The sequence below is a fragment of the Anas acuta genome, chromosome 1 (genome assembly GCF_963932015.1).
Source record: "Anas acuta chromosome 1, bAnaAcu1.1, whole genome shotgun sequence".
NCBI classification, from domain to species: Eukaryota; Metazoa; Chordata; class Aves; order Anseriformes; family Anatidae; genus Anas; species Anas acuta.
This window is the reverse complement of record NC_088979.1, coordinates 131010618-131027830: the sequence shown is the minus strand read 5'-3', so window position 1 is coordinate 131027830 and position 17213 is coordinate 131010618. Positions and strand designations below refer to the sequence as shown.

Here is a 17213-nt window from a genome sequence, read left to right as displayed (position 1 = left end):
TTCACTACATAGAAATCCCACTGCATTCACTGACTGCATGTGGGCAACTCTGCTCCCAAAGGGAGCCTCCAGACTGGCAACCCTGTAGGATTAAAATCAGCACATGCAGGTTCCTGTATGGTAAACATAAGCAGAATGAGCCTGTGGCTTTCTAGACTGAACTATTTCTTCTTTTAACAACCACTCTATTTTTTTCCCCCCCTACAAAAATGACAACAACAAATTTATAAAAATCTGTTTACACCTAACAGTTTACATAACACGCAAAGTGCAATGCTGGACACAGGACTTTTGGGTTAGTTATGGTGTCATTTTGGGGCTGAGGCTGCTGTGACTTCAGTTGGGCCATCGACCAGATGGGGGCTCAGCATGGTTCCAAGATTTTGAAGCCCAGGTGAAAGCTAATGCTCCAAACTAGAGATGAGACTTGAAGTGGACAGCTGTTGCTTTGTTACCTTTCCAGTAACCCTAACCCCAAAGAAGGATAAGAGGATAGCATGGGACAGAAAGCTACAGGGAGGGTCTGAAACTGAGCTCTGATGTGCTTTCCTACATGGAGCTCTGACATGCTTTCATGTGAGACTGCTGCTGGCAGCTGACTGAGAGCAGCTGGTGCCAGAGAAGTCCCTTTGCATCCTGCTGCATGCGTGTGAGCAGAGCTGGTCCCTGCTGCAGGCACTGGTGAGTGTCTTGCTGTGCCTGGCTTGCCCCTTGCTCCCTTCCGGGTGCTCCCTACCCACATCACTTTCAGTCTTGACCCACCTCATTAAGATAAAGGCACAATCGCTATTAAGTCTACCATCTTTATAATTAGACCTGGTAGGATTCTAATTGCCTGGGGGAAGGGAGAGACAATCCCAGTGTGATGTTGTAGTTGAAATAGCATCTTTACAATTACATTTAAAAGAGTACAAAGTTGACATTTCCTCTGTGACCAGTTTTAGTGGGACCATCACTATTTTGTTATCATTTCTGCAACTGATATTGCCTGTACTATATTATTTTGATTCCGAATTCAAGAAAGAGCAGCATAGGTGACAGAAACCAAAGGAACTTAGCTATGCTGTGCTCCTTGTGCTTGTGCTTGGCTGAGATGTTTAAAGGCGGAAGGCAGCAAGGGTCAAATCAAGTTCCAAATAAGACTACATCAGCTGATTTACAGTAATTATATCCTGAGTTTCTCATAGCTTTAAAGAACACAGAGAGCAATCAACAAAAATTCAGTTACAAAGCAGTCACTGGAGACTGACCTCTTACTATGCAAGAAGGAGGGTATTTTAGGAGGTTTTGTTTGTTTGTTTGTTCTTCCCCACATACCCTGGCCATTCACAGTCCTTTGTAGAGAGGGAAATGATCTGGCTATAGCTTCTGTAGGCAGCAACCTGATTCTGGCTTAAGGCCTGGCTTAGAAGAGAAGTGGCCTAGATCTTAGGAGGTCCTTGGGCACCCTGCAGAAAAGTTTGAAGCAAACACTACATCACCTTGTCATTTCCTCCTTTATTATTTCATGCTGTTACAAAATGCTCTCAAATATGTTTTGATACTTAGTTCACTTTTTTTTTTTCTTTTCCCTTGATTTACAGTAAAGTTGTCCTTTCTAATGACCTTCCTTAGTAAAGGAAGGAAACTTGTATCATTTCACAGAGTGTTTAAAATTCATGCTCTTCTTGTACTGCTTTTTAGAACCCCACACACATTGATGAAATGAAAAGAAGGTGCCTATGTATCAAAATATAATGAGATAGCCTATGTTCTCCCTTATTTCTGGAGTTCACTTGCATTGCTGTTGTTATGCATTATCAGAAACAAGGCAGCAGAACTACAACTGTATCTAAAGGCATATATGCAGACTCTTGCAAGATTTGCTTGAAAGCAATGGTTTTTTTCCTCTGGAGGGCCCACCAGGAAGAAACACCCACCACACAGCTGAGGCAGGCATGTGAGAAAAATGCTTTTAAAAGACCTCTGCTTAATGGGGGATTTGAACCTACTCTGTAACTTCAGCAGCTCAATGCAAAATGTGACATAACCCTCCCTTGGTCCTGAAGACTTTGTTGTGGCTGAACATCAGTCATTGCCTTTAGATTTTACCTGCCCCACTCGAGATGGCTGCAGAGCATGGTGATTTCCAGGGAAGAAAAAAAAAAAGTCTCTCCGTGCATTCCCCTTAAGTCAATTCTTCATAACAATGACCTCAGCATTTGTTTAAATATTCAAGAGGCTTAACTGTCTGAGAGTGATTAAACTATGAAAACTTGTAAACTGTCTTGAGCGAACAGCTTTGCAGGCCTGAGAAACCGAAACTGCTTTTAGAGCAGGTCAAGGTGGAGCCTACACACAAAAAGCAAAAGCTCCTCTAGAATTAATTTAGCTCTCTAGTGCTCAGCTCTTTGCTTCCTGAGGCCTTTTTTTTTTTTTTTTTTTTTTTTTTTTTTTTTTTTTTTTACAGAACAATTCAAGGAACCAGGGTTTGTTTCAAAGGAAATGGCATATCCTGGGCAGTGCCCTCAGGTGGGTGACAAAAGGCCCTTTGCTTTTGCTGCCCTCCTTCTGGAGCACTTGTTGTTTGTGAGGGGCATCCTGGCTCCCACTACACATCTCTGTCAAGGTGCCTCGGCCAGGCTGTGAAATGCTGGGATTTGCCAGGCTTGTAGCAAGGAAGCTTTTGAGGAGATGAAGCCAGGCTCTTCACAATGGTGCATGGTAGGAGGATGAGAAAACAGATATAAGAGGCTCAGACTGGATATAAGGAAAACCTTTTTCACTATGAGGACAGTCAAGTCATACAACAGGACATTTTCGGACTCTGTCACCTGCTTGTTGGCACCCACCACTTGTTAGCTGTTCAGTTCTGGTTTCGGTATTTTTCTAATACTCTGTTGACTGTCACCCAGGTTCAACAATTTCACTTTTGTTTCTACTTTTGTTAGCTTGCTGACAGTAGTGTACATATTTGCTCACCAACAATTTTTCTTACTAAAGCCAAGATAAGACTACACATCCATGCATCACAGAACCAAGCTTTGGTCACAGGACTTTGGGTTACAGTCTCATCCCTGGTGGCTGGATATCTTTAATACTGAGTCATTGCTACACTCAGTATCAGTGTCTGGCAGCCATCAGCAAGGTTCAGTGTCTTCTTTGTGGTAATACTTACCTATACACTTGGTCTTGTCCTGCTGCTACAACTTGCTTATCAGGTGATACTTGTATGGACTGTTCTGGTGCATGATTGTGCTCTTCCTTATCTTATTCAACTCAGCAAGCAATTTGTATTGTGGCTGTAGCTAACAGCACTTGTAACATGAGAAGAACTGCTTCTCTGCTTTAAATTCCTGTGCCACCATTCTCAACCAGTATTGTCACTGGGTGCAAGTTAATTCTATCAAAGCATTCCTGTATGAGAAAATAACAGCAGCTGCTAGCATTATTATTATTAAAAACAAAAAACAAACAAACAAAAAAACAAACAAACAAACAAAAACACATTTGAAGATTATATTGCGCAAGCTAACTTAAATGAAGTTGTGCATGCTTGTTTTTCTGGAAGCCAGTACAACTCAATCTTAATTCATTCTACAAATTTCCTACTCTTATCTAAGTGTAATAACATTACTGAACACTTTCCACAGATCTTAGTCTACTGCATATTTTATTTAGGGAGACTGAAACTGAGAGATGTTGCCATGAGTGGCTAAGCAATTTTCTGTTTGTGATCATTATTCAACTATCTTATTGCTTTCCTTTCTTCCATACAGCAGACAGACTTTGTATTTCATTCTATATAACTTCAGTGAGAGGTCATCAGACCTATGGCCACATTCTCAGAGCCAACTGCTATAAAACTGTCATATTGTTTCTCCCCACAATCCCCACATGTATTATTATATTATTTTCAGAAACTTGCTAATGTTCTCTGACTCTTTACTGTTAATTGGTTTAAAATTCTTCTTACACCATGGAGTGTCTATCCACATATTCTAATGACACTAGTGGGTATTTTTATTATTATTTCTTTAATTCTAGTTTCCAGTAGAAAACTTGGTTCAGAAAAAAAAAAAAAAAAAAAAAAAAGTGAAATTGGATATTACAGATTAATTCAGGAAATGTAAAGTTGTGATAAAAGGTACAGAAGATTCAGTTAAGATGCCATAAGTGTCCTCTGTATATAGCTGTGATATCTTGTGTCATAGTCAAATATACCCCATTACAATTACAATATTTTCTTATCTCACCTCAAATACTCCCACAAGCTTGGACTGTCACACTTCTCTACCATCAGAAGGAGGAACTCTAAAGATGTTGCTCTGACCTGTAATTCCCAGAGGATTTAGCTGAAAGGTTCATCCATGTTTGATACGCTTCCATAGCTAACAGACTGACTAACCACCTGATAGCTTTTGGTATTATCAAACCTTAACTGTTACCTGCGCTGCTCAGGGGGAGGAGGTAGAAGAGGATAGATGGGGGGAAGTGTTTGTAGGATGTAGGCATGTCAAGTCAATGAAGACCCTCCACAGAAAGGCTGGCAACTCTTCCAAATCTGTTTGATGTGGCCTTAACTTAGTATTAGCCAGTTTTGTCTTCTGTCAATTAACTTCCACCTACAAAAGATCCCTATTTCCACATATAGGATGTCATTGGGATACTACATTCTTCTGATGGATTCACCTGTATGGAAAAATCATCTTTTCTTTCTGTCTGGAAAACCGCCACTTCCATACCTGGGCTACAAAACTCAATAAAGAGCAAGCCAGCACAGAGTCTCTCAGACTGCAGCCGTTCATACACATACAGCTACTGGCACTGCCTTAAACCTCTGTAAGCCTCTATTCTCTGCCTAAGTGACTCTGCATCTGGGACACAGAGAGCTGACTGTCACAAACCCGTGCCCCAGGTAACAACGTGGTGGCGTTGCTTGCAGGGATACGGTGTAGAAGGCCATTCTTAATGCAGAGAACTGCAGGAATTATAGTTGAATTGGCCAGCAGAGGGCATGGCTCTTGCTTGAAAATGCTGACTATGAAAGGGACCTTCTGAAGCATGTTGCTCAGTTTAAGATGGCAAATCATCTTTAAGTCAGCCTGCTGTGTAAATATGCGTTTGAGCATGTTCTGAGGAGTCTCGAAGAATTACATTCTCTATCCATTTTAGCTAACAACAGAGGTCAGATAGAGGTGATGTTTCTTTTACAAGCTCCCTTCACCAGGGTGGAGCATGAGAGCCCCCTTGTGCCGTTGCCTCTGCTGGGTGAAGCTGAGCGGGCGTGGGTGCCAAGAGGCCAACACCACGAACATGCACACGGGAGGATGCTGGCAAGACTTTGAGGACAGAGGCCACTTCGTCACCTCTGGACACAGTGCCCCTGTGTGTGGGCTTTGGTCCCAGCACCCACAGGTTTGATGGGAAGGATCAGGAAGGATTGCAGGACAGGTGCTGGTTACTTTCCTTTTAGGACTGGTTGGGAGTGCTCACAATATTGCAAGAAGTTGTTACTCCTTCCACCTGGGGGATATGTCAGATGCAGTACTCTTAGAGCCTGTAGTTCCTTTCCTACACAGTGGGAGCAAGCGATCACATTGCCAGTTTTCCAAGGGGTCCTCCTGTTTGGGATTATTGTGAACTGATATAATATTTAAATTCTACACCAGCTCTTTTTCCTGTTTTCTAGAGACGTCGCATCTGCCTGTTCAGCAGTGCAGATTCTCTCCTCCTCACCGCCCTGGGGGCTGGCTTGTCACACCTCTGCCCTCAGTGAGTAGCTTGCTTGTCCAGGCAAAGCACAGCCAAAGTCCTAGACACTCAGGTGATCAGCCTCTTCTGGTCACTGTGGGCAGGTGACCAGTGAGTTCCTGGGTGTTTGGCACTCATCACTGTGTTTCTCTTTTGCAGTTTTCTTTTTTCAATGCATTAGACAATACTGAATCCATACTCTGTGCCTCCGTTTTTATTGCTCGCTGCTCTTCTTCTTCTTCCCTTGCACTTTGCAGGTGTATTTGCTAATTTTTAGATCATTCACTTCCACCATCTCTCCTATATTTTCTGCTTATTTGCAGATCTAGATAGATTTATATGTTAAGCCTGCTAATTGCCTAGGCATAGGCTGTATCAACTACTAGGCTGTATTAACTACCTCAGAAGGAAAACTAAAGTTCTTGTTCACATCCTTAGTTTGCATTCTACCTTGCAAACACCACTTGCAGTTCTGTGGAATATACAGTTACAATTTTCCTGTAAGCATCTGATCCCCTCTGTCTAAGAGAGCTGTCTGTACTAGTTATGTTAAGATTTAGGTCTGGAGGTTTAAGACCTTCCATAGAAGTCATAATTTGAGAATTATAGAGTTCTAATGTCATTATGCAAAAACGATTCTAAATGCTTTCAGCATAAACTGAGAATATAACTTTAATTCTCTGACACCACTAAATGTATACCTTTAGAGAATTTATACAGTTGATTTCTTGCCTTTTATTTCTACTACTTGAACTATCACTGAAATCTGTTGTTCTGCAATAGTATCAGTGTGCAACAGTGTACATTTTTTTCCTATTAGGATGGATTTGCCAAGTTTCAGGGATTTCTGAGTACCTGCAGTTACACTTCAAAACAGAGGATAGAGGATTGCAGAAACTAGTGATGCTTGTTTGGCTTCATATAAGTTGGCTTCGTGTATAATTAGTGTTGTAACATCATCCAATTACATAATCATTTTTTTTTTTTTTTTTTTTTTAATCTAGTTATGGTTTTGCTACCAAATAAAATATCAGTGAAGTACATTTATTGTCATATAGGTCACTTTACTGGTTGCAGGGCACTCCAGTGTCCCTTAGGGGCACCAAGAGCAGAAACAAGCATGTGGTGGTCCTACAGCATCAGGCTGATGGAAGTCCCTGAACAGGGGAGTTCGAAGATATTCCATGGTAGCAGTCCTATGTCTATTCCCTTTGTGCTGTGTTTAATCCCTTTTGTGCTTGGAACAGTAACTTGCTATCCTTCATATGTCAGCCTCTTTGTGTAGCCCCTTATGTAATGATGTATCTCTGTAGGCTTCTTTTTTTTTTCTTTTTTTTTTTTTCCCTTTTCTTTTCTTTGCATATTTCCAGCACTGGGTTGGTTAGTTAGCATTTTAACTTTAACACTCAAATTCATGAAAGTTATATGCACTTTCCAAATAATGTATTGTCAGAAAATACACATCAGGAATAATTGTAGGATTTGAATATCTAAGCAATCCCTATCACATTCTCAGAACATCTGCCTGTTTCTGCATTAGCATGAGAAGGAAAAGCATCACATTCCTTTCACTGGAGTATTGAATACATTTTGGAAGAAAAATGGCAGATGTTCTCATCAGCAAAAGGAGCAGTGACCAGGTCTTGGAAGAGAACAAGCGTCTCCAGTGGCATCTGATTATTATTACCCAGGATTTATTCAGTGTATTATACAGGGTCATTCATCTAACCCTAACAGAGATTACACAAGCAGAAAAATGACTGCAGACTTCAGTGACTGTAATGGGAACATAGGTGCCTATACCACAGACTTGTAAACTTAGGTGAGATAAAGCCTACTGTGGTATCTAGAAGCAGGCAAAAATCTGGGCAGATCCACAGCAGTGACAGACTTACTGTTGATCTGATTATCATTCTCACAGCTGAATATGCTTCCTGGGCATAGGAAAAATGCATTTGAAATTAACCTCTAATGAAATGAGGAGAAGAGAAAAAAAAAAGTACTGTGGTTCAGCTTGCACCAAATCCAAGTTCCTGTCTGGAAGGAAAAGTATAAAAAAGGTATTGCTTTTGTTCTTCCAAATATGCAGCAGGTAACAAATAAGAGAAAAGTGTGTATCGATTTTAATATGGCTTTTTTTCTAAAATCTATTATCTGGTGAAAAGTATAGTGTTGTAATGTGTTAAGGAAGGCTAATACAAGTTTAATACAGACTTTAATATGAAGAGAAATGTATTTCAAGGTGGGTCAGACACTCCAGCATGTCACACTATTGATTAAACACTTTATTGCAGACTAAAAGTGAACAACTCAAAAACTTGTACTAGAAATTAATTGTATGAGACAACTCATCAATTTACTCCCTCCCCTCCATCAAATAAACAGAACAAAACAAAGGTAAATGCTGCCTGATCACTGTAATTACTGGTCTTCACTACTGGTGTTGCAGAGCACTGGATATGCTGTTCCAATGTGGTGCCCATGGCGACAAACAACAATCTGTAGCTCATATTCTTCTATCTTCACTGTTTCACATGTGACTCTTTCTTCAGACAGCAGAAAAATGACGGTGTAAAGGGCAAATTCAAACTCAGGGCTGACACCGATAAAGGTGCTTCCAATTGGCTTTACTGAGCCCTTCCAGCTGAATTGGATGCTCAAAACTTGGTCATCTTTGTCAGGCTGAAAGTATTAAAAAAACAAACAACCAAACAAACAACAATGGGATAATCTCCAGCACAGCTATGACCACATACCTACATTTTCAGATTCTGGATTTTTAGGTACAAATTATCCTGTTTATGGTCCTACAGTTTGTGAATTGTGTTTTCTTCCTCGTCTAAACTAATCTTGCACCACTGAAGACAATAGATGGATAGCAGTTTAAGCCAGTGGACTTTTTTTTTCTCCAAAAAGAGGCTAGAGCAGACTAGTCAGCAGAAAAGTAGAGCAGACTCAGTTAAACTGATATATCAGTTCAAATAAATTATAATGAGGTTTTTTATAGGAGACCAAGAGTAAAGTGACTCACCCAGTTTACAGTGAAAGTCAGTGGGAAATAGATGTTACAAATTGAATGCCAGCCCTTCTGAGCTCCTTTCCAGTCCTAATGTGGATCTCAGTAGCTCAGTGCCACTGTGAAGTTGTCTCAACCACAGCTGAGCTACAAGTAGGAAGCCCTAAGCAACATGTGATACACCATATCCTTGCCATGCCAGGATCACAGACCTGGAGCACAGCTTTTTCCCTGTCCTATAGAGCATACATGATCAGTTTTATCAATTAAGCATTGGTAGTGTTGCCGTTCCCCAAAAACTAGCATTACTGTTTGAAATAGTTTCAGTACAAAAGGATCTGGGCATGAGGGAGCACTAGGATTTCTTCTGCTTATGTATACCTGGGCAAATTAGGTTCAGAGCAGTTGACCCCCATAGCAGTAGCATCCTCTTCGTACAATTAGTGAAGAAATATGTGTGCATCATTTGGTGCCATACCTACACCCATGCCCCATTTGGCACTGATCATGTTCCTCACAAGCTGGTCACCATTCACACCAACACATCCAGGAATGGTGTAGGGTCACCAGCACCCACAGCACTCTGCGTCCGTGGATGGCTGGCTCCACAGGCAAGACCCCCCTGGGACTACTGCATCCTGAGCATGCACAGAAGGAGTTTCTAACTGGTAAGAAAACATAACTGAAAAGATTACTGGTCATGCTTTGACAGTCTTTTTCTGGGTATTAGAAAGATCCCTAAGATCCTGGTAAGAGTTTCCTTTAGAAACAGTGAAATAGCACTTTGCTGCCAGGAAAAATAAAATAAACAACCATGCCCGCCTGCTTGTAAAGTCCAAGTTTGTCCAGTGCCCTAGCAGCCAAGCTATGTTCTAGCAGTCACTGAGAAAGCATGGTTAGCAGCTCTGGAGGTATCCCAGCCAACCAATCCATTACCAACCAAACACTGCTGTTAAGGAAACATGGCATTTTGGGCTGATGTTTCAGTCTGTGTTTTCTTTACCTGTCCCAGAGGAGGTATAGGCAAAGCTTTCTATCTTTCACACTAGTTCAAGTGCAACAACCCAAAATGGCTTTTAAGCTTCACTTTTTGGTAATCTGGTTCCAAGTTGCCAATGCTCTTTGGATTATGCCCCATAATTTTCAGCTCTAAGATTTACAGACTTTCAGTTGCAAGAAGAGGACAGCAGCAAGGAATAAATAACCTGATTCAAAAGCCACCAAAGTCAAAGAAGTCTTTCCAATAACTTCAGCTGCCAAGGGGTGAGCTTCCAGATCTGCCAGCAATAAAAACCCAAATCTACAGACTGTACAAGCCCAAGAATAACCTTGCCTTTCCAGCAAAACACTTTTTGTAGCCTGGGCTCAGTAATTCCTGTCATGGCACCTTTTGGAATTTACTGCACTGGACCTTAGAAGACATACAGATTAACAGGTTTCTGTCCAGTTTCACTTGAAGTCAGGGGAATTGCCATAGGATTTTGTTTGAATAAAAACGTCTGCTCCCAGCATTTGTCTTAAAGGGGTCTGGAATTACAGACACATGCTATGTGTGCAATAACCACAAATGATAGTAGGAAGAGGATGAAAGGGAACATGTCAGTGACTATGGATGTGACTCTGTAGATACAGGGAAAAATGCAACCTTGCCTCTGCATCATGGTGTTCTGATTCATTAGCACAGCTTTTCTCCGTGTACCTATTGATCTTATTTGCTAGGCCGCCCTGCTCATTCTTACCCTGGTTTTGTTCTTCCGAGTGATATATCCCTTGTAGTCAATTTGGTTATGCTTCTCCTGAAGGTAAAATTGCACCCAGTTGTGCAAACCTAAGATCTGTTTACCACGCCTTGTTTCTCCAACAAAAACATGTTCAAAACCGCAAGAATCGGGTCTGTAATAAACCAAAGAATAATATATAGGTCTTTTGTTTGAATAGTTCAAATTGGCTGGGACAAAAGGCAAGAAAATGTACAAGCTTGCCTACACTAATTTGTGAACAGTTTCTTTATTTGTTAGGATAACTTTAGGGTTTTTTGGGTTTTCTTCTTACTTTGAACAAAACTTGAAGTGGAATCTAGCCACAAAGTCTATTTGATAATGAAGTGGTTAGTAAAAGTCACAGATGTATCTCATCTGCTTATTCTGATTTTAGCAAGACTTTTGACATCATGTCCTGTAACAGCAATGCAGACAAATTGATGAAGTACAGATTACAAAAGTAAATGATGTAATTGAAAAGTGGATGAACTTCTGCAGTTGAATGCCTGTGACTAGGGACGCATGGTCCAGCTGGAGACCAGTGTACCCCAAGGGTCAACGTTGTCTGTATCTGATCAGTAAGCCTTTAAACATGATCTGTGTGGGACCATTGAACACCTGACTTGGGCTGTATCCTGAGGCCATCTTCCAGTTCTGCATGTAACAGATGGAATTCAGGCTTACCGTTGCATAAATCAAAATAGCGTAAGATGATCAGGGGCCATATTCATCAGACATACCTGTCTCCTTCTTTCCTGGTATAGAGCTGGAACCAGATGTCATAGAGCTGATACTTGAAATCAGCAAGGTTTGGCTTTGCCAGTTTTTTTTTAAGCAGATATTCATGAGCTAGCTGAAAGAAAAAACAAAGATACATATGAAGTTTATAATTTGTAATTCAGTGTTTTCAGTGACTAAAAAAGATCTCTGTTACTCACTTTCATTACTCCAGTCATTAAAATAGCATCAAGAAAACAATTGTTTTCAGCTATTTCTTCTGGAGTCACTACTTCTTCTACTCCAGTTGATGTCTCATAGTTGTCCAATAAGGAAATAAAGGCTGCAGAAAAAGAGAAACTTTCAGCATGTTCATTCTGATGAACAGGCCATAATCATACCTGTGATCCAGTCATTAAAGCCATCATAAAAAGTTGCCATATATTATGTCAGTGCTCCTTTATGTGTCAGATTTCATTCTTGAGTACAGAGCTGGGTGTAGACTAGAGGTGGCTCAAAGCCAGACCAGTGCTGCACTTCTTTTTAAGATAAACTGCTCACAACTGAACTCCTTTATGGAACAAAGTGGCTGATGCAATAATGACCTTCTAACAACAACAACAACAAAAAAAAAATCTGAGCACCTAAATTACAGACCTATGTTTATGAACTTGAGCTATGCTGGCAGAAGGTTTTGTGGGAATTACTTCAGCAAAGGAATATCACAGCATGAGGTGACCCGCGATTGAGCTCATGGCCTCTGAGTAGATGAGTTCATTTTCTTTGTATCCCCCTTTGCCACCTGCTGCCTCCTATCACTTCAGCTGCTCCTGCTCTACCCTCAGTAGATTCTGAGGGATGATGAATCATACTAAACTGATAGAAAAATGCCTGAGGTCAAAACTAAGTCATTCCCTGCCAGATTAGTGAGCTGAAGTGACACAAGGTTGGATTCAGTGAGTACCAGAGCTGTACCACAGGGTAGGATTGTGTGGCTCAGAGAAGTGTGGGGGAATAGAGAAGAATGGTGCTTCCCATTAGACGAGCAGTTTGACCAGCTTAGCAACATAGTGCAGCTTCACCCAGGGAAAAGAAAAATCAGGGGAGGAAACATCTATTGATAGATAGACCCGAAGTATAACCCCAACAGAAGTGCAAGGCGTAGCTGAGGACCTAGTGCTGTCTGAGAGGGCCAGGAGCTGTGGCCAAAGGAGAAAAGATGACTGGCATTTTTTCAATACATGGGATAATGAAGAGAGTCTCATCCATTTCACTTTGTAGTTGAAGAACTTCAGAAGAATTCAGATCTTGCTATGACACAAAAGGTGTTCTTCCTGACGCTGAGGATACAGGTAACCTCCGTGTAAACAGTGGGTAAACTACTTGCAAATGACATGTAGCCCGATGTACCTCGCTTCCTTCTCATCTGACCATCCAAATTATATACACTGTTGTATTTCTTGTAAACACATAAAAACAACATGGATTATTCCTGTCACTTCCACCATTAACAAAAGAACGGGTCTCACTTGAGAACGTTTTTATGCTCTTCAGGCGATCTTCATTTACATTGTGAAACGGATGTCTGGCTGCGCTGTCCTGGACAGCACTGTCTCCTTGCTGTACGGCACCTGCTTTTCCCTAGGAGAAACACCAGAGTAAAATAACAATAGAAGCAATATGTTCTTAGAGGTGACAGTGGCTGCCTTTAAAATAATCAGAACAAAAAGCATAATCCTATCAGGACACTTTGTTAGGAATGGTCATCCTAAAGCAAGAGAAGATATTATTGAAGAAATATCAGTGTAAAGAGAAAAGACATGATTTCTGACACACTAGAAATCTGAAATTTTTCTGTTGACTCTTGTTCACGGATGATTGTAATGACCCACATGATAGCTCAGTTATGAACAGTAGCCAGATCTGCTACTGAAATATATACACCACAAATGATAGAGGAGTAATGTAGAGCCAAGACTGATTCCCAACACAAACAAAGAAAAATGAGATTTGGACACATTCTGTCTCTTCTCAGTACCCACTGCATACAGTTTATGAGTCCATGCAGTGCAGCAGAGATGTAGTTTGTCTCCTAAGTACCAAGCCTGCCCCACAAGCAGTTCATTGCAGCTCTGGCAGCTTTGGACAGGTGCATGGTTGTACTCTGGAGTTTTCAAAGACTTCTAGCCAGCCATGTTTAAGGGCATCTTAATCAATGTGACAGTAAGTGCATCCAAAACAGAAAGGTGGCTTTTGTGATGATTTTCAGGTCTCTGATTCACAAAGGGCATTCTCAAGGAAAGAAGAGAAAAGACAGGCAGCTGTTAATTAACATGGGCAAGGGAGACCTAGAGCCTTGTTCTGAGAAATGAGGAAGATATGTGGGAGAAGCTTTCCCCTCACACATTAGGGCTGGAGGTACATTTCTTTCAAGTTTATTATCAATAGAAAACTATATCTGTATCTATATAACATCTATATCTATGTAACATTGAAGATATAGATATATAACTATATAACATTGCAGTAAAGAGTGTAAGCACTTTGAATACAAAATTGGTTACCAAATACTCAGTGACCTGCTGCACTTTGTGGCCAAAACACATGGTCATGCTTTTACCACACTGAGCTGGCAAAGAATGAAACGGCTGCTCATCAAATATGATACTTACACCTCCCTCACAGTTCTGTAGGAGTGTCAGCAACAACCTTGAAACCCTCCTCACCCACACCGCTCTGCTATTCCATATTCTTCAGGTGAGACTGATTCCTCAGTTTACTCCTTTACTCCAACAGGAATGACTTCGGACCTGCCTCCACTTCTCCTTTATGGGAAGTCGCCCAGACTGTACATGCAAGCAGTCATACACACACATACATGTATGCACAACTGTACACTCACAGAAACATCCAGACCTCAGAACATCTCTAGTCCTGCTCAATGTATGATCAACACTGAATTCAGACCACGTTGTTCTGGCTGTCATCCTGTTGGGTCTTGAAAACCTGCAGAGATGGAAATTTCACAACTTCTCTGGGCATCCTGTTCCATTTGTATTTTTTCTTGTCAAATTTCATGACGATCCTTCAGCCTGTTCTTCCAGCCTGCCTAGGCCCAGCTGAAGGGCAGCCCTGACCTTGAGCATACCACCTGTATCACCACTGTTTTCTTTCATCTGAAAAAACAGAAAGGTTGTACTCCATCTCCTCCTCCAGGTCACAGATGAAGATATTAAATGTTACAGGCCCCAGGACAGACACTTGAGATGCCACTTGTAACCATTTTCCAGGTAGCATGGCCCATTAACATGTTCTCTGTATTATTCCCTCTCCTAAGTGCTTCTTCATCATTAGAAAGTCTTGCCTATGCCATTAAAGGAAATGATGAAGCATAGGCAACTCTTTAGCAGAAGGCAGTTTCACAGACACTTTTTCCTACAATACCATCCTGCCTTTAATTCTCATGTTACTTAGCAATTAGTTATCTGCACTTCAATTGTATAGTCTTTCCCAGGCATAAAGCGGTTAACGTCCATATCCCACATCTCATTGAAAAGTTTAGAAAGTTCATGATTTAAGGCCTTCCTGCCAAGAAATCCAGAGAAATGCATGTTAAAAAAGACACATACTATTCTTTCTGAAAGTCACTTTTAGAGTCTTCTGTCACTCTAACCATGTTCTGAACATGGTTAGCGTGTCAGCAGGAAAGTTTTCTCCTCTCCCCACACCTTGTTATCAGTCTGCTATAAAAACCATGGTGCTTATTGTCAATGTTAATATCTAAAGGATGCAGGTAATCTGTAAAAAAAAGCCAGTCTTCTCTGATGTTATTTTAGAATACATTTTAATGAAGTTTTTGTTAACAAACCATTTTTTCCACGCAGTGAAATAAAAATGAAGGTGATGGTGTTTCATTCAGAAAGATTCCATGTACAAACCAGAGGCAAGCAGGAGACTGTTACCAGCACACAGCAGCACTACTCAACAAAACAGAAGGCAAAACTGTCGCATTAAGAGGTATAGCCAATCAACCATTATGGGTCAGGTCAGATTCAAGATATGGAACTATCATGGTCATGGATTCACCAGTAATGTAGCATGCCCTCACTCTAGTCACGTTCAATGAGAACTATCATGGCTAGGAACAATGTAATTAAGTGGAATTTATTACAGCAACTTGTACACAGGTTCTTTGGATTTGTGTCGATAAATTCACTGTCTGCAAAAGCAAGCTAGCATGCATAAAATACACAAGTACACAGTCCGGCTATTAACACATTGAAAAGGTACAAAAACTCTACAGAGATTTCTAAGTTTCCTGGGGAGGCACTCGGTACAACCAAGTGTTCAAATTTTACCTAAAGGCATCCCGGTGGGGTTGGGTGGGGGGAGAGACTCAACCCATCAGCTGATCCCTGAAGTCCCAATGGTGTCTTCCCTCACATCCTCTCTCTCTTAAGCCAATTTATATTATTTTCTTTTAGGTGGAGCTTGAGTGACTCTAGACAAGCATATCTTGGTTATGACTGGTAAAAAGTTTTGTCACTTTCATTTAAAGCCATAGGCTCCGAGAAATTTAGAGCACATGCTCAGTGAGGGGTGGTTGCACCTTGGAGGTGGGTAGCTTTTTGGATGGAGGTGTGTTTTGGTATTATAATGACATTATAATGACATTATAATGAGAAAAAGTTCACCAGAATACAGCATTTTGTCAAAAACATGACAGGTCCTTGGCTCAGGGTGGCAAATATGCAGACTCGGTGTGTACAAGATCAAGGTCTCGGTGTGTACAGGTCTCGGTGTGTACAAGATCAAGTCCCCATCTTGCCACAGAGCCTAGCCGTGGTGTCTTCATTTCATTCATACTGTTCCTTAGAGTCAGCACACCAGGTTCATCAAGTGTGACAGCCTCTAAGGTTGAAAGCCTAGGGAACGCTCAGGTAGTGCAGCTATACTCCACCCTGAAAGCTTTTTCAAGGCTGTACATATTCTTTAAAATTTGAAAATCAGTTTAATTTCCCAAGTCACCCCAGGCAGTTACCCCACAAAAGCATTCACTCTGTGATGCTTTTCTAGTAGTCTTACGTAAACTTTTCCTATTTTTTTTCCTTCAAGACTCTATGCTAGAGATGCTTTCCTTTGCCCAAATGCAGGGTTATCCTAGCATAAAGCTAGAGTGATGAAGGCTGACTAAGACTAAACACAACATCTGCATACTGTAAAATCCTCCCTTTCACTGACCTCAGATGCTCATACAAACCTATCCAGGCTTACCCTTTCCTCATTTTAATGGATTTTTGTCCTACATAGTATGTAGAGTTTTCAGAAGTCTATCCATCCATATATCAATAAGTTTTGGGAAGGTTTGTTATTGTGATGAACTGCCCAAAGGTAGCTCCAGTTCCAGAGCATTATGTCCACACTAACACAAAAGATCACAGATCTTTTCCAACAAGAATAGAGTGAAGAAGAAAGAGAAGTAGATTAAACTTACAATGACTGTCAGTTGAATTAACTGATTGCAAACCAGCACATGCATCAAAGCCTAGAAAAGAAATTCCCAATAATTTTAAATTTCTCCTCCAAAGCAAATGCTTAAGAAAAATTTCTTAAGAAAAAATTTCTTAAGAAAAAAAAAAGTGCAGAAGTTTGTCAACGTGGGCTTATCTTTCAAACAGCCATTTAAGCTACTTGTCTTGTTTTTAGTAACTGGTTCTTCCAGACTAGCCCAAGGCACCCTGGAGCCCTGCTTAACTTCCATACTGATATCTGTTATGTCCTCTCCTCCTGTTCTGGCCAGGATGGAGTTGCTTGCTGCATCCTCCAGTCAACCACAAATACTGCAGTGGCCACACCTGGGTTTGCCTGCAATCGGGATCTGAGCCACCATGTACCTCCGCTGCACTGGAGGCACTGACTATCTGCTGTCATTTGGGCTCTGCATTGCTTTGAGATCACGATGTACCAGATTGCTTTAATTGCTTGAA

General features: G+C 41.0%; 1 protein-coding gene across 1 annotated transcript; it reads right to left on the bottom strand.

Annotated features, from left to right (window-relative positions):
• Positions 1 to 7966: 7966 nt before the first annotated feature.
• Positions 7967 to 15229, bottom strand: LOC137842461 (poly(U)-specific endoribonuclease-A-like). Its single transcript, XM_068656481.1, is given in 6 exon segments — positions 7967 to 8415; positions 10489 to 10642; positions 11250 to 11362; positions 11448 to 11569; positions 12756 to 12867; positions 14697 to 15229. Coding segments are annotated over 6 exon segments (903 nt in total). The 5' UTR covers positions 14838 to 15229; the 3' UTR covers positions 7967 to 8154.
• Positions 15230 to 17213: the final 1984 nt, after the last annotated feature.